At 34.1% G+C, this 18,053-nt stretch overlaps 1 protein-coding gene across 1 annotated transcript; it reads left to right on the plus strand.

Moving 5' to 3' along the window:
- The first annotated feature begins 15,952 nt into the window (after nt 1-15,952).
- Nucleotides 15,953-16,270, plus strand: LOC112786126 (uncharacterized). Its single transcript, XM_025829542.1, has one exon. It carries the CDS (start codon nt 15,953-15,955, stop codon nt 16,268-16,270), a length of 318 nt encoding a protein of 105 aa, XP_025685327.1.
- Nucleotides 16,271-18,053: the final 1,783 nt, after the last annotated feature.

Genomic DNA, 18,053 nt, shown 5'->3' on the forward strand with positions numbered 1-18,053 from the left:
TTGATAAACCACTATTTTATGGTTTATCTTGTGTTTTATTGAGTGGTTTCACCAAGTCTTCACCCACTTATTCATACTAATTGCATGATTTACATTTTTCTTCCTAGTATTATTTTATGATTGAAAACTTGCTTCCTAAAGAACTTTAATTAGTATATTTTAATTCTCCTTTATACCATTTGATGTCATGATCCGTGTGTTAAGTGTTTCAGGCTTTATAAGGCAGGAATGGCTTAGAAAATGGAGAGGAAGCTTGCAAAAATGGAAGGAACACAAGAAACTAAGGAGATGACCAGCGAATACCGACGCGCGCGCATGGCTCACGCGAGCGTGCGGAATGGAAAAAATTGCAGCGATGCGTGCGCGTGCCTGACGCGTACGCGTGGATTGGAGTCTGCACAAATGACGTGAACACGTGGACGACGCATACGCGTGACAAGAAAAATTTTTGAATGACGCGCACGCGTGGACGATGCGTACGCGTGACCTGCGCGATCTGCAGAATTAACAGAAAACGCTGGGGGCGATTTCGGGCCGCGTTTTGACCCAGTTTTCGGCCCAGAAACACAGAATAAAGCCAGGGAACTTGCAGAGACTCAAGACATAATTGAAACAACATTCATAATTCACAATTTTAGGTTTTTAGATGTAGTTTTCTAGAAGAGAGGCTCTCTCCTCTCTCTTAGGTTTTAGGATTTAGGATTTCTCTTAACTTTAAGATTATTTCTCCTCAATTTCAGGTTCAATGTTCCTTTATTTTAGTTTCTCTTCTACTTTTATTAACTCTAATGCTTTTACTTGTTAATTACTTATGTTGCCAAATTGGCTTATGAACCTTCCCATGTTAGATTTGAATTTATGTTTAAATGCTATTTGAGGTATTTCAGATTTATGATTGTTTTCTTCTATTTATGATATAAATAATTTATATTTTTCTCCCTTTGCTCTGGTTGAGTAATTGGTGACACTTGAGTTGTCAAACTCAGCAGTTGATTGAAAATTGCGAATTGCTGATTAATTTGGATCCCTCTAAAGCTAGTCTTTCCATAGGAGTTGACTAGGACTTGAGGAATCAAGTTAATTAGTCCACTTGACTTTCCTTTATTTAGTAAGGGTTAACTAAGTGGGAGCAATAAATAATTCTCATCACACCTGATAAGGATAACTAGGATGGGATTTCGAGTTCTCTTACCTTGCCAAGAGTTTTTCTAATTATTAATTTATTTTTCTTGCCATTTAAATTACTTGTTCTCTATTTCAAAAACCAAAAATATACCTTTTTCCATAACCAATAATAAATCATACCTCCCTGCAATTCCTTGAGAAGACGACCCGATATTTCAATACTTCAGTTATAAATTTTATTGGGTTTTGTTACTTGTGACAACCAAAGTTTTTGTACGAAAGGATTCTTTGTTGGTTTGGAAGCTATACTTACAACGTGATTATCTTTCATAAAACTCTTTACCGGCAGGAAATCCGATTGTCAAAATGGCGCCGTTGCTGGGAAATTACAAACGTGTGCCTTATTATTAGTTATTGTAAATATATTTATTTTGCTTGTTTATTTGTTTTTATTTTTGTTTTTAATTTTTATTAGTTACTATGAGTTCTCACCCCCGTCGCTTTGAGTTTGGTTCTAATGTTGTTGAAAGGAATGGAAGCTATAACAGGAACATGCATCAAGGTCAAAACAATCACAGATGGAAGGAGCCACGAGGATCTGATCAATCCTTTCGGCAACAACACTTTCCAAGGTACCAGGGACAACGACCATTCTACGATGCATACCCAGACAATAGTTATGGTGGACCCCTTCGTGACAAACCACCTCCACCAAATTACTATGGTCAAGAGCCATTCCGAGGTGCGTACCAAGATGATAGATATGGTGGACCCCCTTGTGGTTACCAACAAGCCCCATCATACGCCTATAAAACACCTCCTCAACATAGCTTCGAACCACTATACTCACAAGCCAATCACAACCATTCACCTCCATATGCCCCTAACCTTTATCCACCCCAATTCCAATCCAATTACTCCCAAGAACCACCACCTCAATATTCACCATGTCCATATCCATCAACCCAAGAATCACAGGCTCGCCTCAAGGAAATAGTAGATCAATTTCATGCAACCCTTCATCAACTGGAACAAGCGATAAATCAATTAGCTTCCCGACGTTCGGACACTCAAGGAACCCCCATGGCTTCATGTGGAGAATCTAATGAAGAACGTAGCATGAAGGAGACACTAGAAACTCCGGTGGACAGTGAGCAGCATGACTTTGTATTGGAACAATTGGAGGAAGCCGTAATCGTTAAAGAGGAAGAAGTGGTCGAAGACTTAGGAGATGTGGAATGTCCATGGGAAAGCCCAGTCATAGAGCCCCCTTCTAAGGAGTTTGAATTTGATGTTGAGGAGGGTGTACAACCTCCAAGGCATATCATGGTTGAAGACTTTGAAGGGGATGATAAAAAGATAGATTCAATCATTAATGAATTCTTATCTACATTTGAATCCTCTCCCATTGGACTTGACATGGAGATTAAAGAAGAAGAAGTACAACCTCTCATGCCCTTGGTGAACAATGAAGAAGAGATCGAATTGGAAGAAAGCTACCAAGAGGAAGAGGTTGATATTGAAGAAGCTTGTAAAGAGGTGGAAGTTGTCAAAGAAGAGCCCAAGGGAAGGGAGCTGGAGATCACCTTGCCAAGGTTGTTGGAGACCTCTCCCCCAAAGCCATCACCATCCATCCCTTCATTCAAGTGGGTAAATCTCTCATCTCTAAGCTTAATTAGCCCACTTGAATATGCTTTGCTTGAGACGGATGGGCAACTTAGAGCTCTTTGTGGCTATAAGAGTAAGAGGGAGATGGTTAGTGGTAAGAATTGTCATGCAATGTTCAATATGGTTGCATGCTCCAAATTAAAGTATAAGGGTTGGTATAATTCTCAATTGAATGGGTCTAGAAAATTGTTTGGATGTCTCGGTAAGAATTCTGACTGTTCACCACCCAAGTGGAAAAATGATGGTCAACAAGAAGACGGGTGCAAAAGCAAGGTTTGGGACCCCGAAATTCATTCCAACAATCAACACTCTTGGGGCCTTGTCACTTGCTTTAACTTGCTTGAAGGCTTTAAGCAACTAGTTTAGGATCCCGGAGGCCATTGGAATTACAAACATTGGTGGAGATTCCTGGATGAGTTCAAGCACAAGCTACCATAACAGGGAGCTCACCAAATGTTCAACTTAAGGACTTAAACCAAAAGTTCTAGGTGGGAGACAACCCACCATGGTATATTCTTTCCTTTTTGTTCTTAGTTTTATTTTATTTTATTTTTTTCATTCGTGTTCATTCATAATTTCTGCATAGTCATCTGTATTCTGCATTTTGCATTCTGCATACCGCATAAAAAAAATTCACACGGGACGCGCAAGCGTCGCTGACGCGTCTGCGTCATAGGTGCATTCGAAGCAAGGAAGAAAAGAAGCAGAGAGTCACGCGGGAGCGTGGCTGGAGGCGTGCCTTAGGCACAAGCATGCCCACGCGAACGCGTGCCCTACGCGTCCGCGTCATTTGAAAAAATGCCTCCGACGCGTGCGCGTCGACCATGTGCACACGTGACCCTGCAAAATCGACGTAAAAAGGTGTATGGCAGAGAGTCATGATGGAGTGGGGCTGGAATGATGCTGGAAGCACAAGCCCTATCACGTGAACGCATGCCCCACACGTCTGCATCATTTTTCAAATAGAAGCAATTCACGCGTGCGTGTCACCCACGCGCACGCGTCACCCTAAATTTTGGCAATATGCGTACGAAATAGAAAGTTGTGCATGCGCGAGGATGCACTCGCGCCAATAGCACAAATCAGGTGACGCGTCTGCGTCCCTGACACATCCGCATCATCTGAAAATAACGCCAATCACGCGAACGCGTGCCCCACGCGTCCGCGTCGCATACGACACACAGTTTATCCAGATCAGCGCCAGAATTCCTATCTTTTCTTCTCCAATCCTACTTATCTTTCTATTATCATTCTTTCTTCTTTCTTCTATCTTTTCTTATTCTTTCTTTCTTCTTTCTTACTTTCTACTTCTTCATCTCTTTAACCTCTCATCCTTCTTCACTTTCATTCTATTTTACTTAATTTATTTGCATACTTTCATTCATTGCATTTTAATTTTGTGCATATTTTTATTTTCTTTTCTAAATTTATTATTTTTCCATTGGTGTTAAATTTTCTTTTTCAATTGCTATATCTTTTCTGGTATTATTTTGGTGCTTTGTGACTTGTTTCCATTGTTGGGTAATATTATTTATAGGTCAATGCTACTCTTTTATGACACTTGTATTCCTTTTGCATTGATTTGAACTTATACTGTCTTTCATTACCCACATTCTTCCCCTGTGTTGCAATTTTTGTACTATTGATATGCCATGTGCCTCTATTATTTTCTCACTTGCATGTTGTAGCTACCATGTAATTGGGACCCTCATTATTTGGCATTAACCCACCATTACTTTATTTATTTTCTTCTCTTTATTCCTGGGTTACTTTTCTTCTTTTTCCTCTTCTTTCAGGATGGCCACCGAGGAAGGGAAACAGAAAACTTTTACATGGGGAGACAAACAAGTCCATCTGCACAATCTTTGGAGAAAAGCATCAGTTATAACCACCCATCCATTTGCACATTGACGTTAGGATTTTTTCCAGTAAAGAATGTCATAAAAACAGTCGCGTTGTAGATATAGTCTCTAAACCAACAAAAATCCCTTCGTGCAAACGTTTTGGTTGTCACAAGTAACAAACCCCTTTGAAATTGATAACCGAGTATTCAAACATCGGGTCGTCTTCTCAAGGAATTGCAGGGAGGTATGTTCTTATTATTGGTTATGAGTTTGTAAATTAGGGTTTTGGAAGTAAGGTGGGAATATGTTATATGACAAGTAAAATAAAATAATAATAATAAAATCTCTTGGCAAGGTATAAGAATTGGAATTCCTATCTTAGTTATCCTTATCAGGTGTGAAGAAGATTGGGTTTTAATCCCACTTGGTCATCCTTTATTAAACAAAGGAAGGTTAAGTGGAATGATCAGCTTGATTCTCAAGTCCTAGTCAACTCCTGTGGAGAGACTAGTGTTAGAGAAATCCTAGCTCAAGCAAAATCTGCCAATTTCAATCACTTGCTGAGTTTGATAACTCAAGTATTACCAATCACTTGACCAAAGCCAAAAGGGAGAAAAATATCTAAATTAATTTGAAAGCAATTTTAAACAGAGCATCAATATAAATAAAGCAAAGCAATCTTAAATCTGAAAATACCTCAAATAAAATACATTCAAAGTAGTAAAATCTAACATGGAAAGTTCATAAGCCAATTGGAAAAATAAATAAAAATAAAGAACCTGGGATTGAGAGTCACTCCTAAAACTAAGAGAAATCCTAAATCCTAATCCTAAGAGAGAGGAGAGAACCTCTCTCTCTAAAAACTACATCTACTCCTAAAATTGTAAATATGAGAGCCTCCCTCTGAATGGATGTAGTTCCCCTCTTTATAGCCTCTAATCTGTGTTTTCTGGGCCGCAAACTGGGTCAGAAACAGTCCAGAATTCGCTGGTTTCGAATTTTGCCACGCTGGATTTCCGTCACTGCGACGCGGCCGCATGGATCACGTGATCGCGTCGCCTAGCGTCAGGGGAACTATAGCATATTATATATCAAATCAAAGCTCCGGACGTTAGCTTTCCAACGCAACTTGAACCGCGTCGTTTGGACCTCTGTAGCTAAAGTTATAGCCATTTGAGTGCAGAGAGGTCAGGCTGGATAGCTTAGCAATTTCTCCAACTTCTTGCATTCCTTCCGCTTTTGCATGCTTTCTTCCCATCCTCCAAGCCATTCCTGCCTTATAATATCTGAAAACACTTAACAGACATATCAAGGCATCTAATGGTAATAAGAGAGGATTAATAATAAGCAAATATAAGATCAAAGAAGTATGTTTTCAATCAAAGCACATAATTAGGAAGGCAAATGTAAAACCATGCAAATAGTATGAATAAGTGGGTAAAGAGTAGATAGAAACCACTCAATTGAGCACAAGATAAACCATAAAATAGTGGTTTATCACACATCTCAGCATGCACCGAGGATGGTGCAATCTTTAAGTGTGGGGAGATCGATACCGACTTCCATGGGTTAGTTATTTCCTTCTCAACACCAATGTTTTATTTTCTTTGTTTGTTCATTGTTGTATTTGCATGTTTGATTGCATAGTTGTTTGATTTTGTGCATATTTTACCACCACTTGGTTAAAGTAATATTTTCTTTTTCAAGAAACTTTTTATAACATTTCACTAATTTGAATTAAAATTTTTATTGAACTTGTTTGAAGAAATATTATACTGGAACATGGTTTAGAGCTCGAACACACAAAACCCAGTAAGATTTTGAGCCTATTTGATTGGTTGCATTTTATCAACCAATATTTTATTTTTGGTGTGTGTTGTTCTCTCTAAAATTGTGATCTTTGTCTTGCTTGATTCTATATTTCCATTATTTAATGTATGCATGCACTTAGCCTTTATTTCACTAAGCTTACATACCCATATGGCCTTACCCTTTCATTATCCTTTGCAAACCAATGTTGAGCCTATTATACCCCTTTGTTCTTTACTTTAGCACATCATTAACTCTAAGCAAAAAACAATAATGTCCTTAATTTGAATCCTTGGTTAGCTTAGACTTGAGAGTGCTTATGAATTAAGTGTGGGGAAATGGGTTTGGAAACGTTTGGTTTTGGAAATTGAGTATGTTAGAATTTTCTAAAAATGTGAAAGAAATATTTAGGACATGTTCATGCATTCAATAATTTAATCATATGCATTGAGAAAAGCAAAAGAAAAAAAATATAGATATATATAAAAAAAGAAAAGGAAAAGAAAAATAAAAGAGAAAAAGAAAATAAAAAGAGCAAATAATAAAAGGGGACAAAATGCCCCAAAGTAAATGGTGATAGCAATGCATATGTACTGTACTCGAATCAGGATGCATGAATATGTGGAAAATATGGTTAATGGATAGTTAGGTTTTGTATTATGATTACATGGATTGTCTAAAGTTAGGTGGAAAGTTTAAGTTAATTAAGGATTCAGATTTTAGTCCACTTGGCCAAATACAATCCTACCTTGACCCTAACCCCATTACAACCCTTAAAAGACTTTTTGATTTGTGTATTTGTGCATTAAACTTTTGTTGATTGGTAGAAGAAGAGCAAGCATTAGAAAGCAAGATTAGTAGAGAATTGAGAGAATCGAACCTCAAACACCTGAGCGATTAGAGTGTATACACTTCTGGTGAGGGTTCGACGCTCGATTCTATGTTCCCTGCTTTCATGAGCTATCTTCTTCTTGCAAGTCTATTTGTACTTCAGTTTTATGATTTGAATTAGTGAAATCCAGTTCATATTTGTTCTTGAAAGATTTATTTACATTTCACCAAGTAGGTAAAAGTATTTTGCATTTAGTTACATTCATATACATAGGTTGCATTGCATTGCATGAGTCTTACTTTTTCCTACTCATTTATTTTGTTTCCTTAAGCTAAGCATGAGGACATGTTAATGTTTAAGTGTGGGGAGGTTGATAAACCACTATTTTATGGTTTATCTTGTGTTTTATTGAGTGGTTTTATCAAGTCTTCACCCACTTATTCATACTAATTGCATAATTTTACATTTTTCTTCCTAGAATTGTTTTACGGTTGAAAACTTGCTTCCTAAAGAACTTTAATTAGTATATTTTAATTCTCCTTTATACCATTCGATGCTGTGATCTGTGTGTTAAGTGTTTCAGGTTTTATAGGGCAGAAATGGCTTAGAAAATGGAGAGGAAGCTTGCAAAAATGGAAGGAACACAAGAAACTAAGGAGATGACCAGCGAATACCAACGCGCGCGCATGGCTCACGCGAGCGCGCGGAATGGAGAAAATTGCAGCGACGCGTGCGCGTGCCTGACGCGTATGCGTGGATTGGAGTCTGCACAAATAACGCGAACGCGTGGACGACACGTACGCGTGACAAGGAAAATCACTGAATGACGCGTACGCGTGGACGACGCGTACGCGTGACCTGCGCGATCTGCAGAATTAACAGAAAATGCTTGGGGCAATTTTGGGCCGCGTTTTGACCCAGTTTTCGGCCCAGAAACACAGAATAAAGCCAGGGAACATGCAGAGACTCAAGACATAATTGAAACAACATTCATAATTCACAATTTTAGGTTTTAGATGTATTTTTCTAGAGAGAGAGGCTCTCTCCTCTCTCTTAGGTTTTAGGATTTAGGATTTCTCTTAGCTTTAGGATTGTTTCTCCTCAATTCCAGGTTCAATGTTCCTTTATTTTAGTTTCTCTTCTACTTTTATTTACTCTAATGCTTTTACTTGTTAATTACTTATGTTGCCAAATTGGCTTATGAATCTTCCCATGTTAGATTTGAATTTATGTTTAAATGCAATTTGAGGTATTTCAGATTTATGATTGTTTTCTTCTATTTATGATATAAATAATTTAGATTTTTCTCCCTTTGCTCTGGTTGAGTAATTGGTGACACTTGAGTTGTCAAACTCAGCAGTTGATTGAAAATTGCGAATTACTGATTAATTTGGATCCCTCTAAAGCTAGTCTTTCCATAGGAGTTGACTAGGACTTGAGGAATCAAGTTAATTAGTCCACTTGACTTTTCTTTATTTAGTAAGGGTTAACTAAGTGGGAGCAATAAATAATTCTCATCACACCTGATAAGGATAACTAGGATGGGATTTTCCGTTCTCTTACCTTGCCAAGAGTTTTTCTAATTATTAATTTATTTTTCTTGCCATTTAAATTACATGTTCTCTATTTCAAAAACCCAAAAATATACCTTTTTCCATAACCAATAATAAATCATACCTCCCCGCAATTCTTTGAGAAGACGACCCGAGGTTTCAATACTTCGGTTATAAATTTTACTGGGTTTTGTTACTTTGGACAACCAAAGTTTTTGTATAAAAGGATTCTTTGTTGGTTTAGAAGCTATACTTACAACATGATTATCTTTCATAAAACTCTTTACCGGTAGGAAATCCGATCGTCACAACTCTCCCGTGTATTACACCGGATTAGTCGGTGATGACGAGGCTGCAATGGTGGAGGCCATGGGCTGTAGGGGGCTACACAGTGTGTGATCCCGGTCACCTACGGCGGGCTGCACGGGGCGCAGGTTGTGGGGTGTGGGGAAAAAAATTTTCTCCGCTTGGGGGGGCTGGCCGGACGTTGACACAGAGGGAGAAAGTGTCGGTCGTGGGTGGGGAGGGGGAATGCTGGCTTCGTTGTTGGGAAAGTCCATCGAGAGAGGGAAGAGATATGGTGTGAGAGGATAGGAAACGTAACTGTTCCGTATTCAAAAATCTGATTTTTTAAAATTTGAAAAATGGTTATTATTATAATTAAATTAATTAAATCATTAATTAACCTAATCATTAATTTACTTTTATGACCCCATTGTTCATATTGTTCACTAGTATTATTGTTCACCCATACTTTTCCTTAAAATTAGGATTTGGAAGAGGGGGTGTATACTAGTATACTGTGTTAGTAGTTTAATTGGGCTAATTTTTAGGGCCTGTTATTCATATTGTTCAATATGGTCATTGTCTACCTAGCATTTCCCATAAATATTATATAGATTACCCAAAACCAAAAACTTTACGTGAATGTCCCCATGCATGTCACTATATAAATAGAATGAGCCAACTTCAAATGGTAAAATATAGTAGTAAATCGAATCACTCCAATTCGATTTACTATGGTATAGGGTGATTCAAAAAAGGTGAGTCAATTTTTTAAAGAGTGCATACTATTTGAATTCACCCATAGTAAATCGATGAGATAAACCTCATAGTAGTCCTTGAGATTTACAAAATGCACGGATTTGGTCCCTGACTTCCCAATTGTACTATTTATGTCCTCGAGATTGGAAAAAATGCACCTATTTGGTCCCTTCCCCCTTTTCCGTCCAAACTCCTTCCCGGCGGCAGTGATGTGGCAACTTTTTGCCATGCTGGACATCATAATGGTTACATGACGTGGCTATCGAAAGTTTGTAACCCAATGTGGTCCCTGAGCCCCTTTTTAACCCTAACTACTGATGGAGTAGGGTATTTCTTCCCTGTTCGTTTGCTTCGTCATTGCTATGCTGGGTGGAACGATGGTTGGACGTGCAAATGAGGGAGATGGGAGTTCTATTCGATCGACGACAAGGACGCCAAGTCGTAGCAGAGCCTCACGAGTGCCAGAGCTTTTGATAGCCATGGAGTGTAATGAATTTGTGCATGGTGAAAATGATTTGGTTTCATAGTCATAGTAGAGGTAAGTGTTAAGAATCTTGTTTGTTTGGTTGTTGTTAAATGTGTTTGTTTGGATGCTGAGAAAATTGAAGCAGGAAAAAAATAAAATAAAAATGAGTTTTGATTCTTTTGGGGGGGTAATTGTTTCTGTAGTTGACTAGTTATAGCCTTATAGGTCATGAGTTGACTTCACCAACTTTTTCTTGGTCTTTGGTTATGCAGGTGTTGGTTCTTCTTGTTTGAATCTCAGTTTTGGCTCATTCTTCTTCTAAAGAAAAATTGGATGCACATAACATGTTTGTGAAAATGACACAGAAGAGTGCACTCTTGATCCCCTTATAGTGATTGTTGATTGTGACAGTACGGCTCTATACGTTTACTTTCTCATAGTTTTGTGTTGGAGGAAACAAACTATGGTTGTTTTCTTGCTAATTGGTACAATAGGACCACCAATCAAGAAAAGAGCTGGTCTAAGGATTAAACAAGCCGGGAGAGGTTCATACAGAGGAAGCTAGGTGTTTTGTGTTTATATCTGTCTGTGTGCTTTGAACATTGAACTTGTTATTTGGACGGTGATTTTTGTACATTTTTCCTTAAAAGTGTTAGCAAAAAGAGAATATAGAACAGATGGAAGCCACTTCTATGACTCATCAGTTGTTGAAGGGTTTTGTGCTGGTACACAGTAGAAGTATGCTGTTTTTTGGAAGCTTAACCACCATTTCCCCATGTAAGTTCTGTGGCTATTTGTTGTGCTGTCTTTTGTGTTTTTTTGTGCTGAAATGAGTAGAGTTGTCTTTTTATGTGGTAGTTTTTCAATAAGTTAAGTTCACAGTTTTCAACTTATTTTGAGTTAGTAGTGTGCTACTAGAAGAATTGATCATGTTATTGATGGCTCACCATTTCCTTATGTTATTTGCTTATGTAAACTAACGTTACTTTAAAAGGGGTTAAACCTTGGATTATTAACTAAATTTTGTTTGGTCTGCTACTTGTTGACCCGGGAAGATGGATATTATGGTTACCAGAAAACTAATGAGGCCGCGGAGAGTATGTTGGATGACATCAATTTCAAATTCCCAGTTGAGATATATTCTTCAAGTGGTGAAAGTATTGATTGAATAGAATAGAACTCCCGTCTCCCTCATTTGCACGTCCAACCACGCTACTCCATCAACAGTTAGGAAGAAGAAGAAAGTGGTACACTACTCCATCAGCAGTTAGGGTTAAAAAGGGGCTCAGGGATCATATTGGGTTACAAACTTTCGATAGTCACATCATGTAATTGTTGGGATGTCCAGCATGGCAAAAAATTGCCACATCACTGCTGCCGGGAAGGAGTTTGGACGGAAAAGGGGGAAGGGACCAACTAGGTGCATTTTTTCCAATCTCGAGGACATAAATAGTGCAATTGGAAAGTCAGGGACTAAATAGTGCATTTTGAGAGGATAGGAAACGTAACTGTTCTGTATTCAAAAATATGATTTTTTAAAATTTGAAAAATAGTTATTATTATAATTAAATTAATTAAATCATTAATTAAACTAATCATTAATTTACTTTTATAACTCTATTGTTTATATTGTTCACTAGTATTATTGTTCACCCATACTTTTCCTTAAAATTAGGATTTGGGAAAGGGGGTGTATACGGGTATACTGTGTTAGTAGTTTAATTGGACTAATTTTTAGGGCCCGTTATTCATATTGTTCAATATGGTCATTGTCTACCTAGCATTCCCCATAAATATTATATAGATTACCAAAAACCAAAAACTTTACGTGAATGTCCCTATGCATGTCACTATATAAATAGAATGAGCCAACTTCAAATGGTAAAATATAGTAGTAAATCGAATCACTCCAATTTGATTTACTATAGTACAAGGTGATTCAAAAAAGGTGAGTCGATTTTTTAAAGAGTGCACACGATTTAAATTCACCCATAGTAAATCGATACAAGGCATATCGATTTAATACATAGTTTTAACTCAGTAATTCGAATTAGATGAATTCGAATAACGTACACTATGATAAATCGACACAGACCGTATCCATTTTTATAAATATACATGCTTCAATGTAGATCAATAAAACCTCATTTGATTTACACACAAACTCCTGTATTAATTTATAAAAATTTTAGTACTTTATTTTCATTATAAACGCGCGTTTACCTGAAATAAGAAGTTGTAGCTTTTGCATTCACTAACGTGCTTTATATTTAATTTTTCTAGATCTTATTCTATAAGAATGTTTAGATTTATTTCAAGTCACTTCAAATATTTTAATTTTTCTTATGATTGTTAGAACTCTCTTTCATATTTTAATTTTTTATTTTTTATTAAATTTTTTATTATAATTTTGTTATAATATGAATTGTTGATCTTGCTACACAAAGTAAAGAAAAAAATGACCATACATAACAATAATAAAAATAAGATTATTGAGAGTACTTAAAAATAATAAAATAAATATTATTAATTCGGTTTATTATGGTGCAAACATATATAAATAGGAGTTCAAATTAATTTATTTTTGGCAATTCTATACTAAAATTATTTTTAATAAAATAAATATTGTCTGGATAATATTAGTTAAAATTATTTTTAAATAAATAATTATTAAAAAAATATGATATTAAATTATAATATTATCTTGTTAAATATATTTAATTTTTTTTATTTTTTTTAGTATATTTTTTATATTATATAATATTTTTTTTGTATTTTATTTTAGTATGTTATAACTTTTTACTATTATAAGAAAATTAATATTTATTTATTAACTTAAAAATAACATATAAAAATTGATAACTTTTAAATACTCTTTTTTACAATAAAAATTAATATTTATTTATTAAGTTAAAAATAACATATAAAATAACATATTTTAGTATTCTTTTTAAATATTTTTAATAATTTTATTTTTATTATTGTTATATATGATCAATTTTTTATTTATTTTGTCTAAAAGGGTCAACAATTTATATTATAACAAAATTATAATAAAAAATTCAATAAAAAATCAAAAATCAAAAATCAAAATATAAAAAAGAGTACTAACAATATAAAAAAATTAAAATATTTAAAATGGCTTAAAATAAATCTGAACATTGTTATGGAGAGAACTATTAGAACCAACAAGAAATAAAAAAATCAAATATAAACACACGTTTAGAATAGAAACAGAGTACTACAAAATTTGTTAGTTAATATAGGGGTTTTTGTGTAAATCAAATAAGCTTCAATCGATTTATACCGAAGCATGTATATTTATATAAATTGATACAGCCTATATCGATTTAGCATGGTGCAATTTAAATTCATCTAATTTGAATTACTACAGGACAAAATCATGTACTAAATCATAGGCCTCGTATCAATTTACTGTGAATAAATTCAAACCGTATGTATTTTTTAGTAAATCGACTCATTCTTTTTAAAATCATTCTACACGATAGTTTATTACTATAATTTATAATTTAAATTTGATTCATTTTATTTATACAGTAATATACATGGAAATATTCACGTAAAGTTTTTTATTTTGGATAATCTATATAATATTTAGATGATTTTAGTTTATTTAAGTGTTTTATCTTTTTAATTATGTATCAAAATTATTTTTTAATTAAAATTTATATATTTATATAAAATATATGGATTGAAGTATTTTATACCCAAAATTTAAATTCTTAACATGTATTTAAAGAAAAATGTGCAACCACACTCCCTATCCTACTCCAATTCATCAAAGCTTAGTTGCTGCACGACTTCTTCTAACAAACCTTGAATGTGTCAAAGGTGGACTGGATTCTTTGGTCAAACCAGACGAATAAGAACACAATAAAAATTTGAGGAAATATGAACTCCCGATGAAACTCACCCAAGTTAATTATATACTCTTATATGTATGTGTGCTACAGATTCCACGTCTCTACTTTTTTTTTTTTTTGGGAAATTATACAATTTTAGTAGAAAACAAGGAGCTATTTTGTATTTAGCTATTTTGTATTATAAGACTACATGTTAAAAGTATAATAACAAAATTTTTAAAATTTTATTTTCATGTATTTAATTAATATATTAAAAATATAAAAAAATCTTCTCAATAATTTTTAATAAAATATTTTATATTATTTTTAAAGAGTTTAATTTTAATATATTGACAGTGTAACAATCGTACAATCATATCCGTTTTTTTTTTTGCTAATGAGTTATAACTCAAATGACATAATCTCCCCATACTCATTTAAGAGTGGGTTCGAGTCTTTCTATTTTTGGTAAAAAAAAAAATTACATCCATTTTTTTAATGATCATTCATGTGATCAATATAAAAGATAATTATTTTTATTAATGTGACATTACGTAATTAAATCTATGTAATCGTGTATCAAAAATTAAATTTTTATCTTGCACCTTGAAGACAAATATTAACGTAAGACTCAAATAATTTTACCTTTATAATTTTTAGAAATATAAGAATTATGTTAATTTTACTTTTGGAGTTGACAACAAATAGAACACATTCATTACATAAATTTATAATATATTTGCCTCAACTGTCCTGTTAAGTTTCCTTTTATTTTTCAAAAAGATTTTTTATTAAATAAAAATAGAATAAACACTTAAATTAATTTTTAAAAAATTTTTGTTTAGTCATTTAGCTCTAACAAATTTTTATTTTCTAAAAGTTTTCGAAAATTATTTTTGTAAGACAAAAAGTTAGTCCTCCATTTTAATCAAATTTTTAGTATGTGTATTGGATAAATAAATTCTTAATAAGTTATATTATATGACAATTATATTTTAAAATTTTTTTTAAGATAAATTATTCTAGTTCAAAATGACAGAATGACTAATCTATTTTATGAAATTAGTTTTTGAAGATTTTTAGAGAATAAAAATTTATTGTAAATCAAAGTAGTTGATCTAAAATTTTTTGAGAACTAGTTTTGATATTTATTAAAAAAATATAATATAAATAAGGAAAAGTCTAAGAGATTAGTAATTTTATTAAATTTTAACCAGTATGTAATCAGCAAAAGAAAAGTGAATAATTCTTAGCCGTTAGATAAAATCTCACACTATTAAAATTATCATTTATAATTATTTGATGGCTACAAGTTACAAAAATTGCTGGCCCTAACATTCCACGATAAATAAATAGAAGTATATGCTATTTTTATTCTTCTCGTTAGAGATAAATTACATGTATATTATAAAAAAGAGCATATAATAATAATAATACAGATAAATGCGGTGTGATGACCCATTAAATTAAATTGATGGCTAAACGGATACTTAAGTCAAGATGAGATTTTCCAATTAATACAACAGGAAACAATAGTTTATAAAAGAAAAGAAAAAGAAAAAAGAAACGCTATAAATAGAAGGAACATTTTGGAGATGAGAGGACATGTTCAATTCTTCATAGAACCAACCTGGCACTTTCATTCTCTCTCTCTCTCTCACACGCAAAACGCACCGTGAAAACGCGCTCTACTCCAAACACATAACATACTAACCAACATTGAGATTGAGAGGGTTCTGAATTTTCTGATGGAAGAAGCGCCTACTCCTCTTGAGAAGAACAATAAGGAGACGAAGAACTTGGTGGTCACTGACTCTGACATGGAAGCCGCGGCGCACCTTATTCAACTTAGCGATGAAGATAGCAGCATCATCAACAACAAGAGGAGCAGAAGAACAATCGTCAATGATGAAGAAGAGGTTGATCAAAGGATAATAAGCCATGTTACTTGGGAAAAAATTCGAGAGATTTTCGGAGAAGACGAGGTTTCTAATCAGCCAAAGAAGCAGAGGAGAAGATATCGTTCTCTCGTCAGTATTTACATGGCCACAACACCATTGAAATAGGAACAACAGTACTCATCAACTGAGGTTAGTGATCAGGGAAAAAAAAAAGGAATTGAAGAATGAAATTAGAAACCCTAAATTCAGTGTAGAAAGTAGGAACTACTAGGTAGGAATGATACAGTAGTCGATCTTAATAATTTTAATTTTGGTATGTGTAAAGAATTTTCTCGGCTACTTCCTCTCTTTTTTTTTTTCTTTCTCTAAACGAAGAAAATTGTGACATACGCAGCGTTTAGTTTACGGTGAAACGACATTGCTTTATTTGGATGTTGTCAACCTGTAGAGATCAATTTCATCCATTTATTTATTTGCTTTATTTGGTCTAAAATACAATTTTATGAAACCCACTTGCTATAGATAGATCAATTTTCAATATATTTCTTAGGGGATTAAGGTAATACTGTTTCCTTATTACTTATTAGCTTAATTATTCTGGCGAGTATGCAATTTTATGTTGAAGCTAATAAGGAAGTAAGGAACTTGTTTCTATTTCTTCAAGAGAAGAATTTTATCTGAAAAGTATAAAAGAAACTTCACTTTACAACGCCACGGTGAATTGAATATCTGCAGTTGATTGATTGACAGAAATTAAAGCTTAACATTGTGTATATACGTGCAACTGCAACTGTAGTATATTGCAATTCTTTTGACAAGTTTGGCATTTGAATTGCAGCCAAAATGTATGCAAATATTATTACTAATTTGCTGTACAGCATTTCGAGGTTCCAATATCTACAACTACCAATTAAGCCAAAACTAAATTTGATACATGTTGGTATAGTCGTATAGAAAGAGCTTTATATATTTTCATTCAATTATATACCTTTTAACTGTAAGAAGACTTGAGAAAAAGTAAGTGGTTACGCGAAGAAGTTTTTAATTTTTTTCAACGATAATTTTATGTTGGTAATCTGTTAATTAAAACTAAATAACAGGAATAGAAATTTGTTTCGGATACCAAATTTTATGTTGCAGCCGTGGGAGGGTATAGTCCAATAAGTGACGTACATAGCAGCAACATGCCCCATCATAATTGACTATAGTGTGCATGGAAACACAGTGGCGGCTGAAATGACACAAAGCCAAAGTGGTGGGGGACATAGAGAGGAGCATGATTAAGATTTAAGAAGAAGAAGTTGAAGATAGAAGAAAAAGAATTCAAAGGGAGAAAAAACCAACAAGAGGGTTGATAAGGGCACTTTGGTTGGTCCATGTCCATGTAGTACGGTAGAGGGTAGACCCATACTTAATGCCTGTGATTGACCGGCTGCTATACCGTACCTTATCATCATCATTACAAATATATGATTGATTATTTGATTTATATATGGGAGGATAACAATATATCAGCGCAGCACCTCTAACTCTATCTTCCATCCACTTGCAAGGTTGTTCTTAGACATGTTTTAATGTGATGGGAATTTGAACTTTTCTGGTAGAGTTTGTGGAAGCAATTTCAATCGAGCTTCACGGTTGCTTTGGAGACATTATTATTTTATGAGAGTTAGGTAGTGTAACTAACTACACTTCTCTAGTCATCTTGTTCCTCTTTTAATTTCTTTCCAACCATGGGTTAAATTAATATATATTTAAGTTACTGACATTTTCTTTTCTTTTCTTTTTTTACTAAGGGAGAGGCAAAGAAAGAAATTATCCTTATTAATAATGTCTTTATACTAAAGTAATTCTTAATGTTGTATTTGTTTGTTGAGATATGAATATTAATGGTTAGATATAGTGGTACACACTTATTATTTGTTTGTCGAGTTACAGATTTAGATAG

Source organism: Arachis hypogaea, chromosome 20 (assembly GCF_003086295.3).
Source record: "Arachis hypogaea cultivar Tifrunner chromosome 20, arahy.Tifrunner.gnm2.J5K5, whole genome shotgun sequence".
NCBI classification, from domain to species: Eukaryota; Viridiplantae; Streptophyta; class Magnoliopsida; order Fabales; family Fabaceae; genus Arachis; species Arachis hypogaea.